General features: G+C 44.4%; 2 protein-coding genes across 10 annotated transcripts; one reads left to right on the top strand and one right to left on the bottom strand.

The window, feature by feature from the left end:
• Positions 1-47: 47 nt before the first annotated feature.
• Positions 48-6,191, top strand: foxj2 (forkhead box J2). 2 transcript variants are annotated; one of them, XM_047598315.1, is made up of 11 exons: positions 48-301; positions 620-969; positions 1,091-1,165; positions 1,261-1,359; positions 1,932-2,090; positions 2,171-2,675; positions 2,775-2,981; positions 3,098-3,199; positions 3,682-3,786; positions 3,925-4,023; positions 4,516-6,191. In XM_047598315.1, the coding sequence occupies exons 2-11, from the start codon at positions 646-648 to the stop codon at positions 4,626-4,628; spliced, it is 1,788 nt and encodes a 595-aa protein (XP_047454271.1). In that variant the 5' UTR covers positions 48-301; positions 620-645; the 3' UTR covers positions 4,629-6,191. The 2 variants fall into 2 exon arrangements, with proteins under 2 accessions (XP_047454271.1, XP_047454269.1); XM_047598313.1 differs by having other exon boundaries at positions 3,682-4,023.
• On the bottom strand, positions 5,017-16,634 carry epn1a (epsin 1a). 8 transcript variants are annotated; one of them, XM_047598305.1, is made up of 13 exons: positions 16,520-16,634; positions 13,321-13,481; positions 12,984-13,085; positions 12,458-12,616; positions 11,817-11,945; positions 11,422-11,542; positions 11,149-11,306; positions 10,912-10,983; positions 9,702-9,785; positions 8,908-9,220; positions 8,109-8,273; positions 7,629-7,871; positions 5,017-6,985 (listed from the first exon to the last, which is right to left on the bottom strand). In XM_047598305.1, exons 3-13 carry the CDS (start codon positions 13,050-13,052, stop codon positions 6,519-6,521), a joined length of 1,980 nt encoding a protein of 659 aa, XP_047454261.1. In that variant the 5' UTR covers positions 13,053-13,085; positions 13,321-13,481; positions 16,520-16,634; the 3' UTR covers positions 5,017-6,518. The 8 variants fall into 8 exon arrangements, with proteins under 8 accessions (XP_047454261.1, XP_047454262.1, XP_047454265.1 ...); XM_047598306.1 differs by lacking the exon at positions 16,520-16,634 and adding an exon at positions 16,232-16,497; XM_047598309.1 differs by lacking the exon at positions 16,520-16,634 and adding an exon at positions 16,283-16,497.
• Between the last annotated feature and the right edge of the window lie 579 nt (positions 16,635-17,213).

The raw sequence follows: 17,213 nt of genomic DNA, 5'->3' as shown, positions 1-17,213 counted from the left end.
GTCACAGAGGGGGTGGAGTGAGTGATGTCATTCTGGTAAAGTCAGAAAGGGAGGGGAAGGAGAGAGGGAGAGGGAGGAGAGAAAAAGGAAGCTCTCCGATAAGTTTCTGTGTATATTTCTCCAAAGTTAGACAAACTTTGACAAACCGAGGTATGATTGGACGCTTTGTGGGGATCAACGTGCTGAAGAGAGACGTCTGAAGGGCAGGACGGACCGCGGTTTGTCAGCAGTTGTACACAACTCATGACAACATAAAATATTAACACTTTTAAGGCCTTGGGCCTCGAGTAACCACAGAGAGGTAAGCAAGTCACTCTTCTTCCTAAGAAAACATTAACTGGAGCGGGAAATTGCCTAAATTGTGTATGTAGGCACATTCATGTCATGTGTTCGTGAGTGGAAAGTTTCCAGAGCAGCACAACTTGTCTTGTGTCTAAACTTACTGGTTTGTGTTTGACGCTGGCTGGAAGTACGAGCACAGAGCGTCTGGCTCTGTTACATGACAGGCACAGGGAGTCTGCTGTGAGACCGCTCGCCGTTCGTGTGTCTGCACAATGTGCCGAGTAAACGTAAAGTGAAAGGACGTGTTGACCCAGTGCTTACTCTTCTGATACTACAGCCCGTGGACAGAGAAGAAGAGACACAATGTCCTCCGACTTGGACTCTAGTCTCACTAGTATTGACTGGCTGCCTCAGCTGGGAATCAGCAGCCTCCGCTCTGGGAGGGAGAGAGGAGGAGGAGTGGAGAGGGACAAGAAGAAAGACAGGGGGAGGGAGAGAGGAGACTTCCTACCCTCAGTGCCGGACCCATCCCCTTCTAACTGTAAAGGGAAACCCCCCCACAGCTACGCCACTCTCATTGCCATGGCGATAGCGGCTGCACCTGAGAGGAAGTTGAGTTTAAATGACATCTACACCTGGATCAGTGACACTTTCCCCTACTACAGCCGAGCAGGCCGCGGATGGAAGGCAAGCCCTACTCTCCTAACACAACACACCATCAGTGTACACGTTACTACAGTAGTTAGCATGTGTTAGCATGATTATCACCAGTGGCTGCTGCAGGACTGACTCATTTCATTCTCCCCAGAACTCCATTCGGCACAATCTGTCACTCAACAAATGCTTCAGGAAAGTTCCTCGACCACAGAACGACCCTGGCAAGGTGAGCTACTTTTTATATAACAACGTTCTTATGTTCTGAGATGGACAAATACGTGTTTTAAGGAGTAACAAACTAGGAGCTTGCTACATTTTCAGGGCTCGTATTGGACGATGGATGGACCTTCAGAGGGGAATCAAATGAGAGCACCTAAACGTCCCTATCCTGAGGAGGAAGAGGAAGAGGAGCGGGAGGAAGTACGTTGTTTTATCACTCATTCATCATTCAACAGCCCTTGACTGTCAAACTGTCAAATGCGCACACCGATCAGCCACAACATTAAAACCACTGACAGAGTAAGTGAATAACATCGACCACCTTGAGACAATTTGATGGTCTGCTGGAAAACGTTTGGACCTGGTATTCATGTGGATGTTACTTAGACACGTAGCACCCAAACCCACAGCAATGGCATGCAATGATCCCCAGCGGGATGCAGCCTGACACAGGCACACACACACAATAACGACCTAGGAACAACTAAAAAAAACATGAAAAACAGCACAAGGTGTTGACCTGGCCTCCAAATCCACTAGATCCCAAACTGATCAAGTGTCCGTGGAATGATCCACATAGATTCCTCCTGTCAACCCATTAGACCCCCACTAACAACACCCTCAGAAGACCCATGTCTATTCTATGATGCATCTGTTTTGACATAAGGGAGACCTGCACAATTGGCTCATTTTGTAATTTGCGTGAACCAAACCCGAGTATGTTAAATTCTGTCCTACGAGAATTTAAACCGTCTTCCTCCGTGTTGCTACAGGTCCCTCATATACCGGAGACACAAGTTGAGAGAAGGCCCTCCCCACATCAACCTCAACCAGCAGCTCATACAGACCTCACGCTTCTGAACCCAGAACCACTTGGAGCCATCCAGCAGCAGTCCCCCCAGTCTGTGTCCCTGTCCCCTCCCCCATGCAAGGTAGAGTCGCCTTCCCCCCTTCCTCCCCATGCCTCAAACAAACAGAGCCTCGTGTAATATGTTATGTTTTTCCTCCACAGCAACCGTCACCCTACATGCCACACTCCTTGTCCAGCCTCCCGGTCTCTCACCCATCCGTCCCTCTGTCCGCCGGGCTCCCGTCTGTCGCTCCGCCCATGTCATCCATCAACTCTTTCCCTCCTCCCCACCCGAGCGGCTCCACCTTCTCCATCCCCGCTGCTTCTGTGCCCCCTCTGTCCGCTGCCAGCATGTCCACCTCTTCCCCGGCTGCCCCACCTTACTCCGGTGCTGCATTGACCTTTCCGGCCGGTCCAGGCCCTATGTCTGTCCCTGCCTTCTCCTGCCCTCCCAACTCGACGCCGGCGCCCGTCTGCACCGTGTCAGGGCCACATCACTCTTCCGTGTCAGCTGCCCCTTCATCCGTTGCCGCCCCTCCTGCCGTTTCACTCAACACCTCGGCCGATCTTCCAATGCGTTTCACCTTCGACGAGCTCAACTTGCCAGACTTGTACGCCTCTTTCAAGTCCCTCTTCAAGACAATGCGAGAGCGGGGAGGCTCACAGTGTAAGTATGAGGTGTATATGCGTGTTACTGCAGTAACAGTTCACATATAAATGTGTACTGTTATGTTAAACTGTAAATGTTTTTTTCCCCCCTTTCCAGCGGATGTTGCTCCCCTTTTTGTCCCGAGTAATGACACTACCCCTCTCCACACTCCAACTCTGCTACCAATGTCTCCTCATCCTTCTCCCGCGCTGTCTGTCCCACACGCGCCGCGTGCACCATCTGCACTGTCTGCGCCACCTGCAACAGCTGCGCCATCCGTACCAGCTGCACATCCTCCCGACACGGAGCGGATTTCACAGTACAGTGAGTCTAGCGTCACCTTGTCAACTCAGAGATGCTTGAATTCAATACCAGGATTGTAAAACATTTTTTAAAAAGTTCACTGCCATCTAAAGCTGCCTTCCTCCCTTCCACTGTAGCGGTGCCACCTGACTGGCTCAGTAATCCAGATTCTCTGAAGGAGAGTTTCCGCATTGCCAGCAATCTAGACTGGGCAAACATAGACCTCTCTGGTCACCCAGGTCTGTGCTCTTCACCACAGTCTTGTTTAAAGGCTCACTTCACCCAAATCACACATGAAAATGTGAATTGTGTATTGTGGGAGTACTCTGGGTTTTACCCGCGGAGGTTCAGTCAACAGTGTGCTCATAGTACTTGACTAATGAACATGAGGTAAAAGGTGTTTATTTAGTCGGCTAGTATGGTAATGAAAAATAAAATCGCTGCCTGAAATGAACTTAATAAACAAGAAATTAGAAAAAAAAAATGTTGTTTGGATGAAGTGACACTTTACAATGATTGTCTTTTGTTCACCACTGAAACATTTATTATTAATTAATAAGTAGATAATAAAATAGATAGCCATTGATTTTGTTTGATGAGATAGTACATTTTTTTCAGGAAAAGTTTTGTTGTATTTTTTAAATATTTAAATGTTTAAGACAGACTGTTCACACTCATGCCCGGAGGTGCCCACCTTTGAACGGTCGTCTTCTGTTTGCAGACCTGCTGGAGAGCATGCGCCAGGCGGAGCTCTGCGACTGGGCCCTGGACCCGACGCTCTTCACCTCCCTCTGTGACTCTCTGAACCGCTTCTTCACTCAGAAAGGCATGATCACCTCTGGGAATAACTCCCCGCTAGCCCTCGGCGCACCTCACCACCTACAAGTATCAACATTCGCCTCCAACCCACCCCCTACCCTCTCCAGCCTCACTCACCCCTCGCCCCTTCCCTACTCTCCCATAGCTCCCCCCACCAACGGAGCGCAGCCGCCTCGGAGGGCTCTGCACATGCAGGGACCGGGTCTCCACAGGCCACAGCTACCGCAGCCCGCCAACACAGCTGGTGAGAGCGGGACGTCACGTTCAAAAGTTGTTTCCTCATTTACATTTACAACTTATTTCACCAGTAAAGAATATGTTCGCATGTTTCTGATGTGAAACCTAATCTTTTATTTTCACAGTCATTAGAGATAAATGAACAGAGCCTTCCAGATTTGTTTGGGATGAAATATGTAAAAGATACTCGAGGCAGCATCAGGTCTCAGCGGTCTGAACCATACCACTCCAGCGGTTATCTGTCAAAGTTTGCTCTGTATAAAAATGCAGAATACAATCAATGGATTATGTCCATTACACACAAAATCTTAAAAATCTGCAAGCTATGATAAATAAAAGGAGTTATTACACTGATCGGAAACTCATTCGATGAGGATTCAGTGTTTCCACAACGGCAGCAGCAGTCTAGTGTTGCAAGGAAGTTCGAGCAAAAAAAAATAACTTTTTACTATTCTTTCACTTCCTTCTACTAAGTGCCTGCTTCTCTTTTCTGTCTCAGCTGGGATTCAGCCTCATTCAATGACACCCCCACAGCGTCCCCCACTGAAGAGTCTACACAGCAACAGCGAGGAGATCCAGGACGACTTTGACTGGGACTCTCTGCTCGTTTGACCCTCGCCATTTGCACGGAGCAACAATTACAAAAACGAGACATGTGCGTGGCTGTTTGCTAAGTCTTTGCGGAGGCTGCCTCACGGTTGCAAATGTTAATTCTGGGAACAAGTTCGTCAGACGTGACTGAATTATATACAATATATTTCAAACTTAAAATGACTTTCTCCACTGTTGCTCAAATTCGTATGCTGTAGTCGTTTGTTCAGCTTGTCTTATGTAGGTAAATGGCAGGCTGTCGGATTGTAAACTTTATAAACATGTTCACCAAAGAAAATAAAGTGTCTGTTTATTATTGTCACATTATTGCACGTTAGAAAATAAAAATGCATATACAGTATGAGAGCATTTACTTCAGAGGAAGCATGAAAAAAACCTCAAACACAAATCCTGTGTTTTTGTTTTATTTCATAAATTTCTTTTGATTTTTTTTCCATTTTACTTTTCAAATGTGAATGTTCACAGTCAACACCACACAAAATTCAACCTTACCCGATAAAAGATATTTTTTTCTTGTTGATATAAAATAACAATAAATTCATCAAACTTAATTAAAAAGAACAGCATGGAGCATGTTGTCAAGTCCCTGTTTTTTCTCCTTTCATTCACTGAAATAATTGTCTTTTTTTTTGTTTGTTTAAGAAGCATCAGTAGCTCTCCCTCTCCGTAGGAAAGAGGGATGAAACACAAGGACAGTGTTGCTGTGGGACACCTGCAAGCCAGGAATCCCGTATGAAATGTGTGATCAGGAAGAAAAACGGCTTCTGATTAAAAAGACGGTTGTGAAATAAGATCGGCAGAAATGAAATGTGACCCTTATAATACCTCAACTGAGATCCCAACATTACATATTATTGATACAAGAGACTGATTTGCAAAACCAAAAATAATGGATGTCGCGTCTTCCTTTCTGAGCCACTGAAATGAGATCGGACATAGGGAAAAATGGAGACAGATACTACAACATATACACAGAAACAGGCATTTGCACTATTGCATACTTGCATACTCACAAATGAGCATTTGTGTTCTCATTCACACACTGCTGCAAACACACAGATTCAACAGACATTTTTCCGTCATCAGACCACAGGTGTCAGAGCTCTTTAGTTTTCTACAATAATCAGAAAGAAAGGAAAAAAAAAAAGAAAAATAAGCATTTGATTTGAAATGGCATCATCACGTGGTTTTCCTTGTTTATTCGTCCCCGGAAACTGGGAAAAAATAAATTACATTTAACATTAAATTAAATTAAAAGTGAAATTATTGAGACAATTTGACCACATTGTGCCTGAAATGTTAATGCAGGTTTTTCAGTCCGTATCTCTGTCTGGAGTCCATTAAAAATGATCCTTCATGCACTCGTTTCATTTCAGTGATTCAGCGTTTGTCTTCGTCCTGGAGGGTGATCGAGGAAGAGGCCGGGACGACAGTTTGATCTGCTCAGTTTGTTAGTGGCTATGTCACCCCTCCCTCCATCTCTCTCAGTGCAGTAATATTAGAACAGAGGGACACTACTGAAATATCCTGCTCTCACAGACTTACCTTCATTTCAAGACAGGACTGAAAAAAAAACAAAAAAAAAAAAAAAAACACATATGAAGTACGATACAGAACAGAACTGGATTAAAACAAAATAAATAGATCTCTATTTCCCATCCCAAAAATAACCCCTACTGAAATGAAAGCAACTAAATGTGGAAAGTGATTCTGAAATGAAATAATGCTTTCAAAGGAAGAGATAAACAAAACTTTGTTTTTTTCTTTAAATATAGAGATGTAGACATTTTTTCTTTTTGGACACAAATCGTATCGAGGGAGGATGAATGAAGGGGGCAGCAGGTACGACAGAGGAGGCTGAAAGGTGAGCAAAGTAGTGGTGACACTTCCTCAAAGAAGAAATGGATTGGTGCTTGCTCCCGTCGTTCCTCCGCCTCCCACGGATCCCCCCGCCCCCATCACTCCTCCCGTTCCAGTGGGCCCACCCAAAATCAGCTGAGGAGGTGGCGCAACTCCGGGCCCCAGCAGAGCCGACCCCGGAGGCGCCATGGGCGAGAGGCCGCCGTAGGGCATGCCCATGGGACTCGCCTGCATCATGCCCATGCCCATCCCCGGAGCCCCCATACCCACACTCATTGGCCCCATTCCCATTCCTGGCTGCATCATGCCCAGCATGGGGTTGGGAGGCACAGGACTGGTGCGAAGGCCGCTCAGGCCGAGCGATGAGGGCTGAGGTGAGATGGAGGTCATAGGAGGGGCCACGCCGAAAGGGTTGGAGGACGCAGGCGTTGGAGAAACCCCCCTACTGGAAATGGTACTGCCTGGAGTGACTGCCATGCCAGGAGCAGGAGATGAACCTGGGACACGAAACACACAAAACGCACAAACGTCACATCTTCAGCACATTTGCTTGAAGATTGAACTGATTTACTTTTTACATTACATTTTTTTATCTGTAAATTATGTCAACAGTGAAGCTAAAATACAAATAATTTAACAAATTGGACGTGAAACAATTTACCAATTTGTTAACCAAAATAATTAACCAGCAGCTGTGTTGATAATCAATTTATTATTTGTTTCTGTTCAGAATCTGTTGCCATTTTCTTCTCTCTAACCAGTATCTCAACACATTCATCATGGCCCATGTTGTGTTCTTCTTAGTGTTTTCTCCGTGCCTGTCCCCTTCGTCCAGTTGCTTGTGCTTTTTCACCTCTCTTACCCGTTCTGTTTTGTTTTCTTATTCATTGCTGGGGACATGTCATTCTTCAGTCATTAAGAATAACATGTCCTCCATCCAGTGTTTTGTCCTCTCCAAATATATGACGTATATATACGTTGGCTGCTGTTGGTTGCCAGGGGCAGCCGTGTCTTTCGAGAAATAATCACCACTGAACATTGGCGACTGACCAATCAGAATCGAGTGTTCAAGAGCGCTGTGTCGTAATATCGAATAAACAGGAAACCGGAGAAATAAATCTGAACTTCTAAACTTCTGACCTGTGTTCTGAAGGAAGGGGTTGTGTGCTGAAGAGGAAGAGATGGAAGGAGGTGGCGGCTGTTTGGGTTTGGGTTTGGATGACACCAGGGAATCGAGATCCACCAGGGCTGCGTTGGGGCCGAGGAATGACTCCGGAGTCTTACGAACAGGAAGTGAAGAACCGAGAGAGGACAGGTCGAAGGGCACCGGTGAGCCTGCGCTGTCGCAGCCTGTTGCTGAAGACCCTCGCCGCTCTGGATCTCCTGTGAGAATGAAACGCGGAAAGTCAGACACAGGACACAGCGAGGCCCTTTCATAATAATGTAAAACTATTTGGAACCGGATACCAACACATATTAGAAGACAATGAAATGTAAGACGAGACGACTGTTGCGTGCATGCAATTGAAAATTACTAATGTAACATATGAACAGCCCTTTAAAGGTGTGTACCGGTACCTCAGTGTTTGAGAGTTCATGTAGCTCACAGTGTGAATGTACCTGTGCCGTTAGTGTGTGTGGCGGTGCCACTCCAGATGTCGGAGCTGATAGGGTCAGAGGCAGGGACAGGCCCGTCACTTGCCCAGGGGTCAACTGGGCCCCCTGAAGAGGAAGTGCTGGGTGGAACTGAGGGGCCCCAGGGGTCAGCACTGGGGGGGGTCACAGCTATAGGGGAGGGGAGGAGACGCAGGGGAAGGGGAGGGTTAACACAACACCTTACAGGTACACAAATAGGAGGGAGCAGGAAGCTGGGCTGGGTTCCAACGGTGGCATTTCTCTCCTTAACCTCTCCACTGTTAGTAACTGTACAAGTGTGGACAGGTGAGAACAGATACCTGTAGCCGTCTGCCACATTACTTTAACCTATTCAGCATCTGGAGTTCAGTAGAGGTAAAGGAGAGATAATATGTAGTAACGGCAAGTAAGGGCAAGAGAAGAGAGAGCTCTGGTTGAGACTCAGCCACAGTCAGTCCTGAGTAGAAACAAGAGGATAAAATGCCTGATTTAGACAGAAATGGAGAATGAATTTAGCATGCTTGCTTTCCACATTACAAACCGAAAGCATGTAAGTGGAGGAGAAGAAAGGCGGCATGGAGACATGACACAAACTGTAACAGGACCGTAATGAAGACAGGAAATGGAACCGCGGAGCGAAGAGGAGTAAAGGTTGAGGTGTTCACATCCCCTTTCATCCGCAGACGGAGACACAGTTCTTCTTTAAACACTCAGCTGTGAGGACAGTCCCACCCACCTTATTGTCTACAGAGATGATACGTGATCACGCACTGTGGCCGCTCACCTGAACTTCCCCAAGGATCAACATTGTTCACTTTGTTGGACGTCTCTCCCCAGGGGTCCGGAGGAGCGGCTATAGTGGTGGGGGCTCCCCCGCCCCAGGGGTCAGAGCTTGTGGGTGATGTGGGTGACGCCACCCCCCATGGATCTGTCGGGGCTGTGCCCCATGGGCCTGAGGCGGCGGCGGCGGCAGCAGCAGCAGCAGCAGGGGCAGCGACTGTGGGCGGAGGTGAGGGACCAGCGGAGCCCACAGGGGCGGCGGCGGCAGCAGCAGGGGCCCCCCAGGGGTCCACAGCGCTGAGCTCCATCAGAGCGCTCTGCACCAGAGAACATTGTGGATCAACGTTCCTACAGTTGTAGCACGCTTTGGGTACATGTGATGCGGTACAGGGGAATTCATGAAACTTCACACCAACAACACTTTGCAATACAAGCACAGAGCTGGAATTCTGACACATCTAATGAGCTACGGACGATTTATATTTAGATGGATGGACCTGCAAAACAAACGGGCTATACAAAGGAATAGATGTAGCTAAGGTAATATTTACCCTACCAACGTTGTGTCACTATTGTGTTGATCAGGTTGTCCATGATAATATCACTACTATGACTAATATTTGAAACGTTTTAATGACTATATTTTTAATTTGGGCCTAACAAACAAACAGCTGGGACAAAGCTCAAATACAGAACTGGTTTTGCTCTGAGAGAACACACATACCATTACGAAACGCATACGTAAGGACAAAGTGCCATAAACATGAGAGATACACGTCTACACGTTGAATAACACACCTCTTCTGGTTTAGCTTTCTCCCTCTTGCTCTCCTCAATGGCCATCTGAAGTCTTAGGTCATCCCCTCTGCGCAGCCGCTCCTCCTGCCAATCACAAACGCACACACACGCACACACAGATGTCAGCAATCAGGTTGTAAACAGCTTTTGGTTCGGTTCACGATTTTAAAAGAAGTCTGAATTGTTTGGTTGCGAACACTGCAAACCCAAACTTTATTCAGGATTTAGTCAACACCAACCGACAGTCCCAAAAATCACACGGCACCTGTGTAAATCAGGAGAAGTGTTGTCAACAAGCTTGTAAGCGGTCACGTGGTGACCTGAACTGAACTTGAAAACTGTAGATTGTTGCAGCGGACGCAGCAGTCTAGGAAAGAAGGGGTGGTTGGTGTGATTACTAACACATGCTGCTGCTGCGCTGCCACAACTGCTGGCTGCTTTCAACAGGTTTAGCGTTTAGCCTACCTGGAGCACAACACATTAGCATGAATTTTGGACACCGATTCAAGGCAACCTGGTATAAAGTCACCTTTAAAACCACGGCATTAGAAGAACTACTATCAATAGCAGAACACTAACTAATCCACAAGGAAACAGGCCGTCTCCGGTGTCACCTGGCAACAATAAAGAGCCTGCACAAGACTAAAGCATACAAGTAGTACATTAAGTGCAGGATTGTAACCACCTGAATGCAGCAGGCAAATAAGATTTGCACTCAGTCAACATGGTACAAGGAAGTTACAACAACAGGAGAAAGGTTCCACACGTAAGGAGAAGAGACTATTAAAAGAACGCATGCTATCGGGACAACAGGGAGGAAGGAAGAATCAATACTTACAATCCACTCAGTCTTAGATTAAGTCAATTATGGTATGAATTTATTAATGTCATGCAAATTCTAAAATTGAATTACCGCTGATCAATTCTTTGGGTGCTCACTATTGTTTTTACACATTGTTTTTTAGAGGATTTGAAAAACACCTCTCACACTTTTTATGAGCGCACAAAAAAACTGAATTATCTCAGCAGAATTAATGAAGTGTGATGCAAATTTGAATCTTGAGGGAAATGCCACACAACAAATAAGAGCATCAATTAATTTTCTTGATTGATAAATACTTAATATATGTTTGAGAAATTCCAATTGACAGAAAGACAGATTGTTGATGACTGGCTTTACAGTCATCTGGACACACTCTCTGCCCCTGACCTTTTGGTGGATCTCTTTGCTGAGTGTGAGCGCATAGCGCAGCTCTGCATCCTCCAGAGGGTCCTCGTTAGTCTGGGGGAGGCCAGGGGTTAAATGGTAAGAGCAAAGCTAGGTGTATGTAGTAAATAATGTCCGATATTCCTGCGCGTGCTGCATTAGATTTAAACTGCACATGTCGCCGATGTAATGAGCCCAGTTTCTTGCCTACGCTGGCCTCAGGGGGCTGTCTTGTATTACCTGCTCTGCCTCCTCTTTACTCATGGCCAAAGCCAGCTGGAGCTGCAGGTCCTCTTCTCCAGTGCTCTGTGGCCAAGCCTGCTCAGGGTCTGCCCCCCCAGAATGTGAGCCCAGTGATAGGCTGCCCCCAAGGCTGGGCGCTGAGGGGGCTGAGGAGGCTGCAGAGGAGACAAATGTGCATGGATGACATGTAGCCTGCTTTCAAACTGTAATTCCACTTTCTTAGACTCTAATGTTTTTTTGTTTTTTTTTTTTTAAAAAAAGCCCTCTCACCACTAGAGGTCTGTGCCATCTTCTCTTTGGTTTTAAGGGCATGGATCCTCTCCTCTCTTAGTCTCTCTTCATCTTTCAACAGCGTCACCAGCTGCTTGGCTTTCTCTCGCACATTTACACCCTGGAAAAATAAAAGTTCAAGATGCAAACCCGTGCTTCAAAGGCTTCAAATGTTGCGTATTACATAAACACGTGTCTATTGCATAATTACGTAATTTATCACCGATGAATGCAGTTATTGACGTAGCGCAGTTTAGTTATTGACAATCACTAACTTTTACAGCTTCCAAAGGAGGTCAGCAACACTGACAAAGATTGCCTACATTCCACAAACGTGAGCCTTAATATCTAAACACTTCAAGTTTCTAGGTTACTCAGTGGGAGTGTCTGTGTACCTGGTCTTTGCCGTCCCTGTCTATGTACTGGAAATCCTTGAGGGTCTGGACTGCGTATATGTTCTCTCGGCACTGTTGGGCAACACGTTCTGAACCCGTCTTAATCAGGTACTCCATAAGAGTCATAGCCTAGGGGAGGTTAAAAACACAACCAGTTACACACTGTAAACAAGTTCTGAACACTGAGGTTCAAATATCAGGGTCAATATATGACACTTTAAAATAAGACATCCATACACAACATTCATCACTAATAGTTATGCAAGAGAGGAATTACAAAACAGCCTTACTTGTGCGTTAATTAGGTACACTAGTGAAAACGAGTGACTTAATATAAACTGTCCGACATCCTCCAAAATGAACGTACAACTGAAATACACTGTTTCAGTATAAACCAAACATTATAACAGGCGTGAGGAGGGATTTAGTGCAGGACGGTTGTGTAAATCACAATGTGAAAAGTCAAAGGATAACTAAAAACTCCAGTCCAAAGTCGTGAAATTTAAATAAAAAACAGACCACAGTCCAGTAAGAGAACATAACGTACTGTATTGACTTGTGCGGTATATTAGGTATCAAAATATTAAGTGAAGGGATACATTGTCAAATCAGTTATTCCCAGTGTCAACATGCCCACAAACCTTGTAGACATGTCTCCAGTTCTTGCCGTGATCATTGAGGCGCTTCCACACCATGCTCATGATTTCCGAGAAGGCCACAACATTGTAGGTCAGGTCCGCAATCTCTGACATGAGAGAGCTGCTGGGGCCCCATGGGTCATTGGATGTCGCCTCTCTAACCTGAACAACAACAACAACAACACAGCAAGGGATGCACTTTGATTAACCTCAACTCCAACGATCTGATGCAGGAATAATTGGGGATTGTTAACCCTTTATGACAGTTTGGTTCACAATGTTCAAACGTAATCAGGACACAAGCTGCAGAGAGGCAAACTAATGAATGCATGATATAACTAGATTACCTCATACACAATATTATAAGAGGAAAGAGTCAGGAGGTTCTTTAAAGAAGTTTTACAGTATCAGAAACTAATGTCACATGTGCTGCAGAGATACACGTGTTGCACATAAGTCATGGACACACAGACAATGAGGGTGGAAAAAAAAGAGAGGACTAGAAGAAAAGCCGTATAAGAAACACAACCTTGATTTCAGCTTCTGAATAGTTGTGGACGATGTTCTTTACTTGTCGCCGTAGCGATGAGGTCGACATGGCAACGGTCTGGCCGTCAAGTTCTGTTGCAATCTGAAAAGAAGACAGAGAGGAAGAGAGTAAAGTGTTGTTAATACATTACCAATCACCTTGTGCAAATATATGAAATAAGCAAGATTTAGAGTGGGTGACTGGAGGTGAGGTGTGCAGGTTGAAGAGGTTCAGTGAAAGCACGGAAGACCTTGAGGTGAACAATCAGTGACAATGTGGCATCCATACTGCATATCTGTCTTCAGTGGGAACAAAGGAAATACAACTTTGCGCACACCTGTTACACAAAAACGATGCAGAATAGTGGTCTCTCCTCTCTGTATCTTCCCGTTTCTCTATCTTGCCTGCCACTCATTCATGGAGTGCTGTGTCTCGGTTTGTCCGTTTCTTCCCGTGGCAACATTGGGTCCCAAAAGCACAGGCGTGGGGAGATGAAAACTATGGGACAAGGTAGAGAGCAATGTTAAAAATGAATGCTTTGTAACTTGGAGATTACTGATACAGAACAACAAACAGGCTAAAACTCATGCTGGGACAGATTCCAAAGAAACTATTTGGAACAAATAAAGACAAAGCAGATATTCAGCAACAACAATCATATGATCTGTTTGTGATCCACACAAGGCTGATAACGATACAACATATTAATTATGAGCTTTATCCTACTTATCAAAGTAATCGTGATCAGTAGATCGTAACCAGACTGTTTCTATAAAAATAGTATTAGTATTTTTATCAGTATAAAAATAGAGCAAAAAGGAAGGTATAGATGAGATAGGTTGTTTTAGAAGGAGACTTGTGGTTCACACATTTGATGTGACCGATTCCTGAATCAACTCAACAATGGCCTTTGTATGAAAAAAAACAGAACAAGTTCTGTAAATATTGAATTTCTGAACCGGAATTAAGTTTTTGTTCCCTGCTACCAATTATTAATATCATTTATCTTTTTAACTTCCAGGTACTGGCAATAATACTCCAAGTAATAATATCCCTTATCATTACATCGCCAACAGTCCGAACAATCATCTGGGACTCATGTAACATGGATGTCTATCAGGAGGCCTTAGAGGGAATGAGTCATGAGACAAGGAGTTCAAATTTTAAATAAGCATAAAGTAAGAAATTCTAAAGTTAAAAAAAAAATCGAACGGGAGAGAGAACGTGAGAACGAACACACATCAAGCCCCAATAACTTGCCAACAGCAGGTTTAGTGTAAAATGACACTGTGTGAAAACATTTTCTGGCTCAAAGTATAATTTTTGTTAGATGACACCAGTGACAGGTTAAGACATACACATCACAGACTCATCCTGCCTGCCGGGGGTTTAATGACATACGGAGGATGATTCCACGGCACAACACTAGCTCCCTCAATACTTACAGAGTATTGTTTGCATTTTAATCACTTACACGGCAGCATGAACCTATTGTTGTTGACCAGATGCATCCTTTCACTGTCACAAACTGTGTCTTCTCACCAGACACAACTTCATGCTACATCAACCCATGCCACATAACAACAAAGGAGAGCAATAAACTTTCCTTTAAAGTCGTGTACAGACTTAATGTTGCTGTCTGTAAAACTTCAGTAGTTAAAGTGTCTTGTTTCCTGTCATTATTCTGCCTTTGAATGAAGATAGAAATGGAGATGCATCACATCAATAAGATGTTATTGGAGCATGTTCAACAAACGAATATGATCTCAAAGCACACTGGTCAGCCACCGCTTCTTACTTTCTTTATAATGTAATGTGATGAATCCATCCACCCACTCTATGATTATCTTCCTCCAAATGGAAAGAGAGCTGCTCTTTCTATTCCTTCCTGTACACAGTACTCAGACAGAGGCGACAACATAGTACCTATAGTACTGGCCTTTACAATAAGCATGTTACAGGAAATAAAAAAAATTACCATCATTTAAAAGAAGTTAGGACAGTAAAAAGAAAGTTACAACTAAAAGATAAAACATACATAGACTGTTCTATGACTGTTATACAACTAGATTTAGATACATTCACTTATTTGATTTCTGAGTCGACTTTTATATAACCAACAATGCGACAAACACGCCACACAAAAGACACACCGATTGTGAACACTCTTAATGTTTTAAATTAGCTTGACACATACTGGGTGTATATATTCGCAGGCTAGTCAATAAATGGGAGCACGTTGCGCAACTAAACATAAGGAAACTATTGCAAAAGTCAGTTCAGAGACTCCTGAAGTACCAAAGTTCAGACACGCCAACTAATCTATGAACGGGGACATGACATGGCTTTTGTACCTCACGCTTTTCCTGGTCTCAGATATCGCCACAGTCTCGGGCACCTTGAGGAAATCAGCAGGCTTCATTAACTACTTTAAATTGAGCACCTATGAAACACCTGAGAGGAGGACACGTACTTTGACTTTCTACAAGGGTTTACGACACGTAAAGATCAGACTTAGATTACACAGGGCTAGCTGGGATCACGCTACTAACTAGATGACCTGTTGAAGTTGGTAAATCAGTCAACATGTCTGTGAAAGTTCACAGTCATACAGGTCGTGATATATCCAAAAAAGCAACCTGACTTGTTGAATTTGTCTAAACTCAACAAGTCCACTTGCCAAATCAGTCAACACACACCTAGCTATTCTAGTTTAGTTTAGAGACACTTAGCTAGCCATGAGGTCTACAAACAATTCAAAGAGCTGACGTTAACCTGAAACAACTTGTGTCTCCTATCACTCGCATGCAGTTGAAGTTTCCCCCACCCAGTTAGACACAGATAACGCTAACAATCGTAAGCCAGCCTGACAAATGCAGCTCCCCCCGTCACACAGACATGTCAGAAACCAGCAGCCACTTCACGTACCAGTCTCCCAACCAGCGACGGCTACACACAGCGCGGAGTTAAGGTGTGAAGTCAGCAGTGAAAAAAATAACATTTGTGTGTAACAGCGTCTGTCCGAGAAAGGCAAGCGACCAATGGCTAATGAGCAAACTAATGGTAGCTGTCACCTGGCAGCGTTAGCTTACATTAGCCACTTAGAAAGCAACTCTAGCATTCCCACCTAAGTCTGGGCAAAGTATACACAGGGGGGAAGAGAAGCTTGTAGCCAGACATGAATTAGTAAGCAAACCAACGACAAATACAACGAGTTAACACCGTCACAACACGGAACAATCCCAGACCTAATGTAAAGGTAAAGGTTTCCTGCCAGTTTGACTGATAAAACTAATCACTTGCTGCTTCTTCTTCTTCTGCCTCTTCTAGGGCTGGTTAGCCAGCCAGCCAGCAATGGTGGCTAACGAGCTAGCTGCTAGTTCGCAGGAGACAACATGACCGCTCGTCTGTACACTCTTCACCAAGGACCCGTCCCGCTTCAGGACAATGTTGAATATACACATTCAAAAGTCAAAATGTCAGAAAAAATGCTGCCCACACGCCAACGTAAATATCCAAATTAAGTGTGTACCGACCCTGCTGTAGCTTGAATGTACGAGGAGATGGCCGAATTTCCGCTTCCGCCGCTGCTCGCCTACAGGAAAGACCGCACCCCCTGTAGCTTTGTTTTCCTGTCATGGTAGGAGAAGACTCATGAATAATTAATTAACGTTGTTTTTAGACGAAATTAACAATAAAAAAGATGCACATATCGTTATTGTTCTTTACAAAAGTGTCCCGTAAAATAGAAAAGGCCGCGTATTTGCAGACGGTGGCTCGGCCCTATTCTCTAACTACGGGTGATATTTGTTTCATGAAGGAAGAACTCGTGAAGAACTCACATCCTCTTTTGTGCGCTCTTGTGATTTTTGAAACGTTTTTTTTTTTCTTCTTTCAGTTCTACATTTGTTCTGCACATCTATGAGAGGTAAACATAAACACTACCTCTGTTCGAGAAACACATGACTTAGACTTAGGTTTTAATGATTAACAAGGGAAATTACTAGGTCATTAGTTGCACATGTAAGAAACAGGAAAGAAAAAGGAAAGATTAAATAAAATAAGATTAAAATAATAAGTATTATTTAGTAATATAAAATACAAAATAGTGTAAGCAAATGTACAGAATTATCTATGAACCCATTTTTGTAAATATGTTCATAGATAATTCTGTACAATAGTGAGCAAAACGTCATCCAAGGTGGATCTTGCCTCATGCTGTCGCATCTA

The sequence above is a fragment of the Mugil cephalus genome, chromosome 11 (assembly GCF_022458985.1).
Source record: "Mugil cephalus isolate CIBA_MC_2020 chromosome 11, CIBA_Mcephalus_1.1, whole genome shotgun sequence".
Taxonomy (NCBI): domain Eukaryota; kingdom Metazoa; phylum Chordata; class Actinopteri; order Mugiliformes; family Mugilidae; genus Mugil; species Mugil cephalus.
This window is presented reverse-complemented; position numbering and strand designations above follow the sequence as displayed.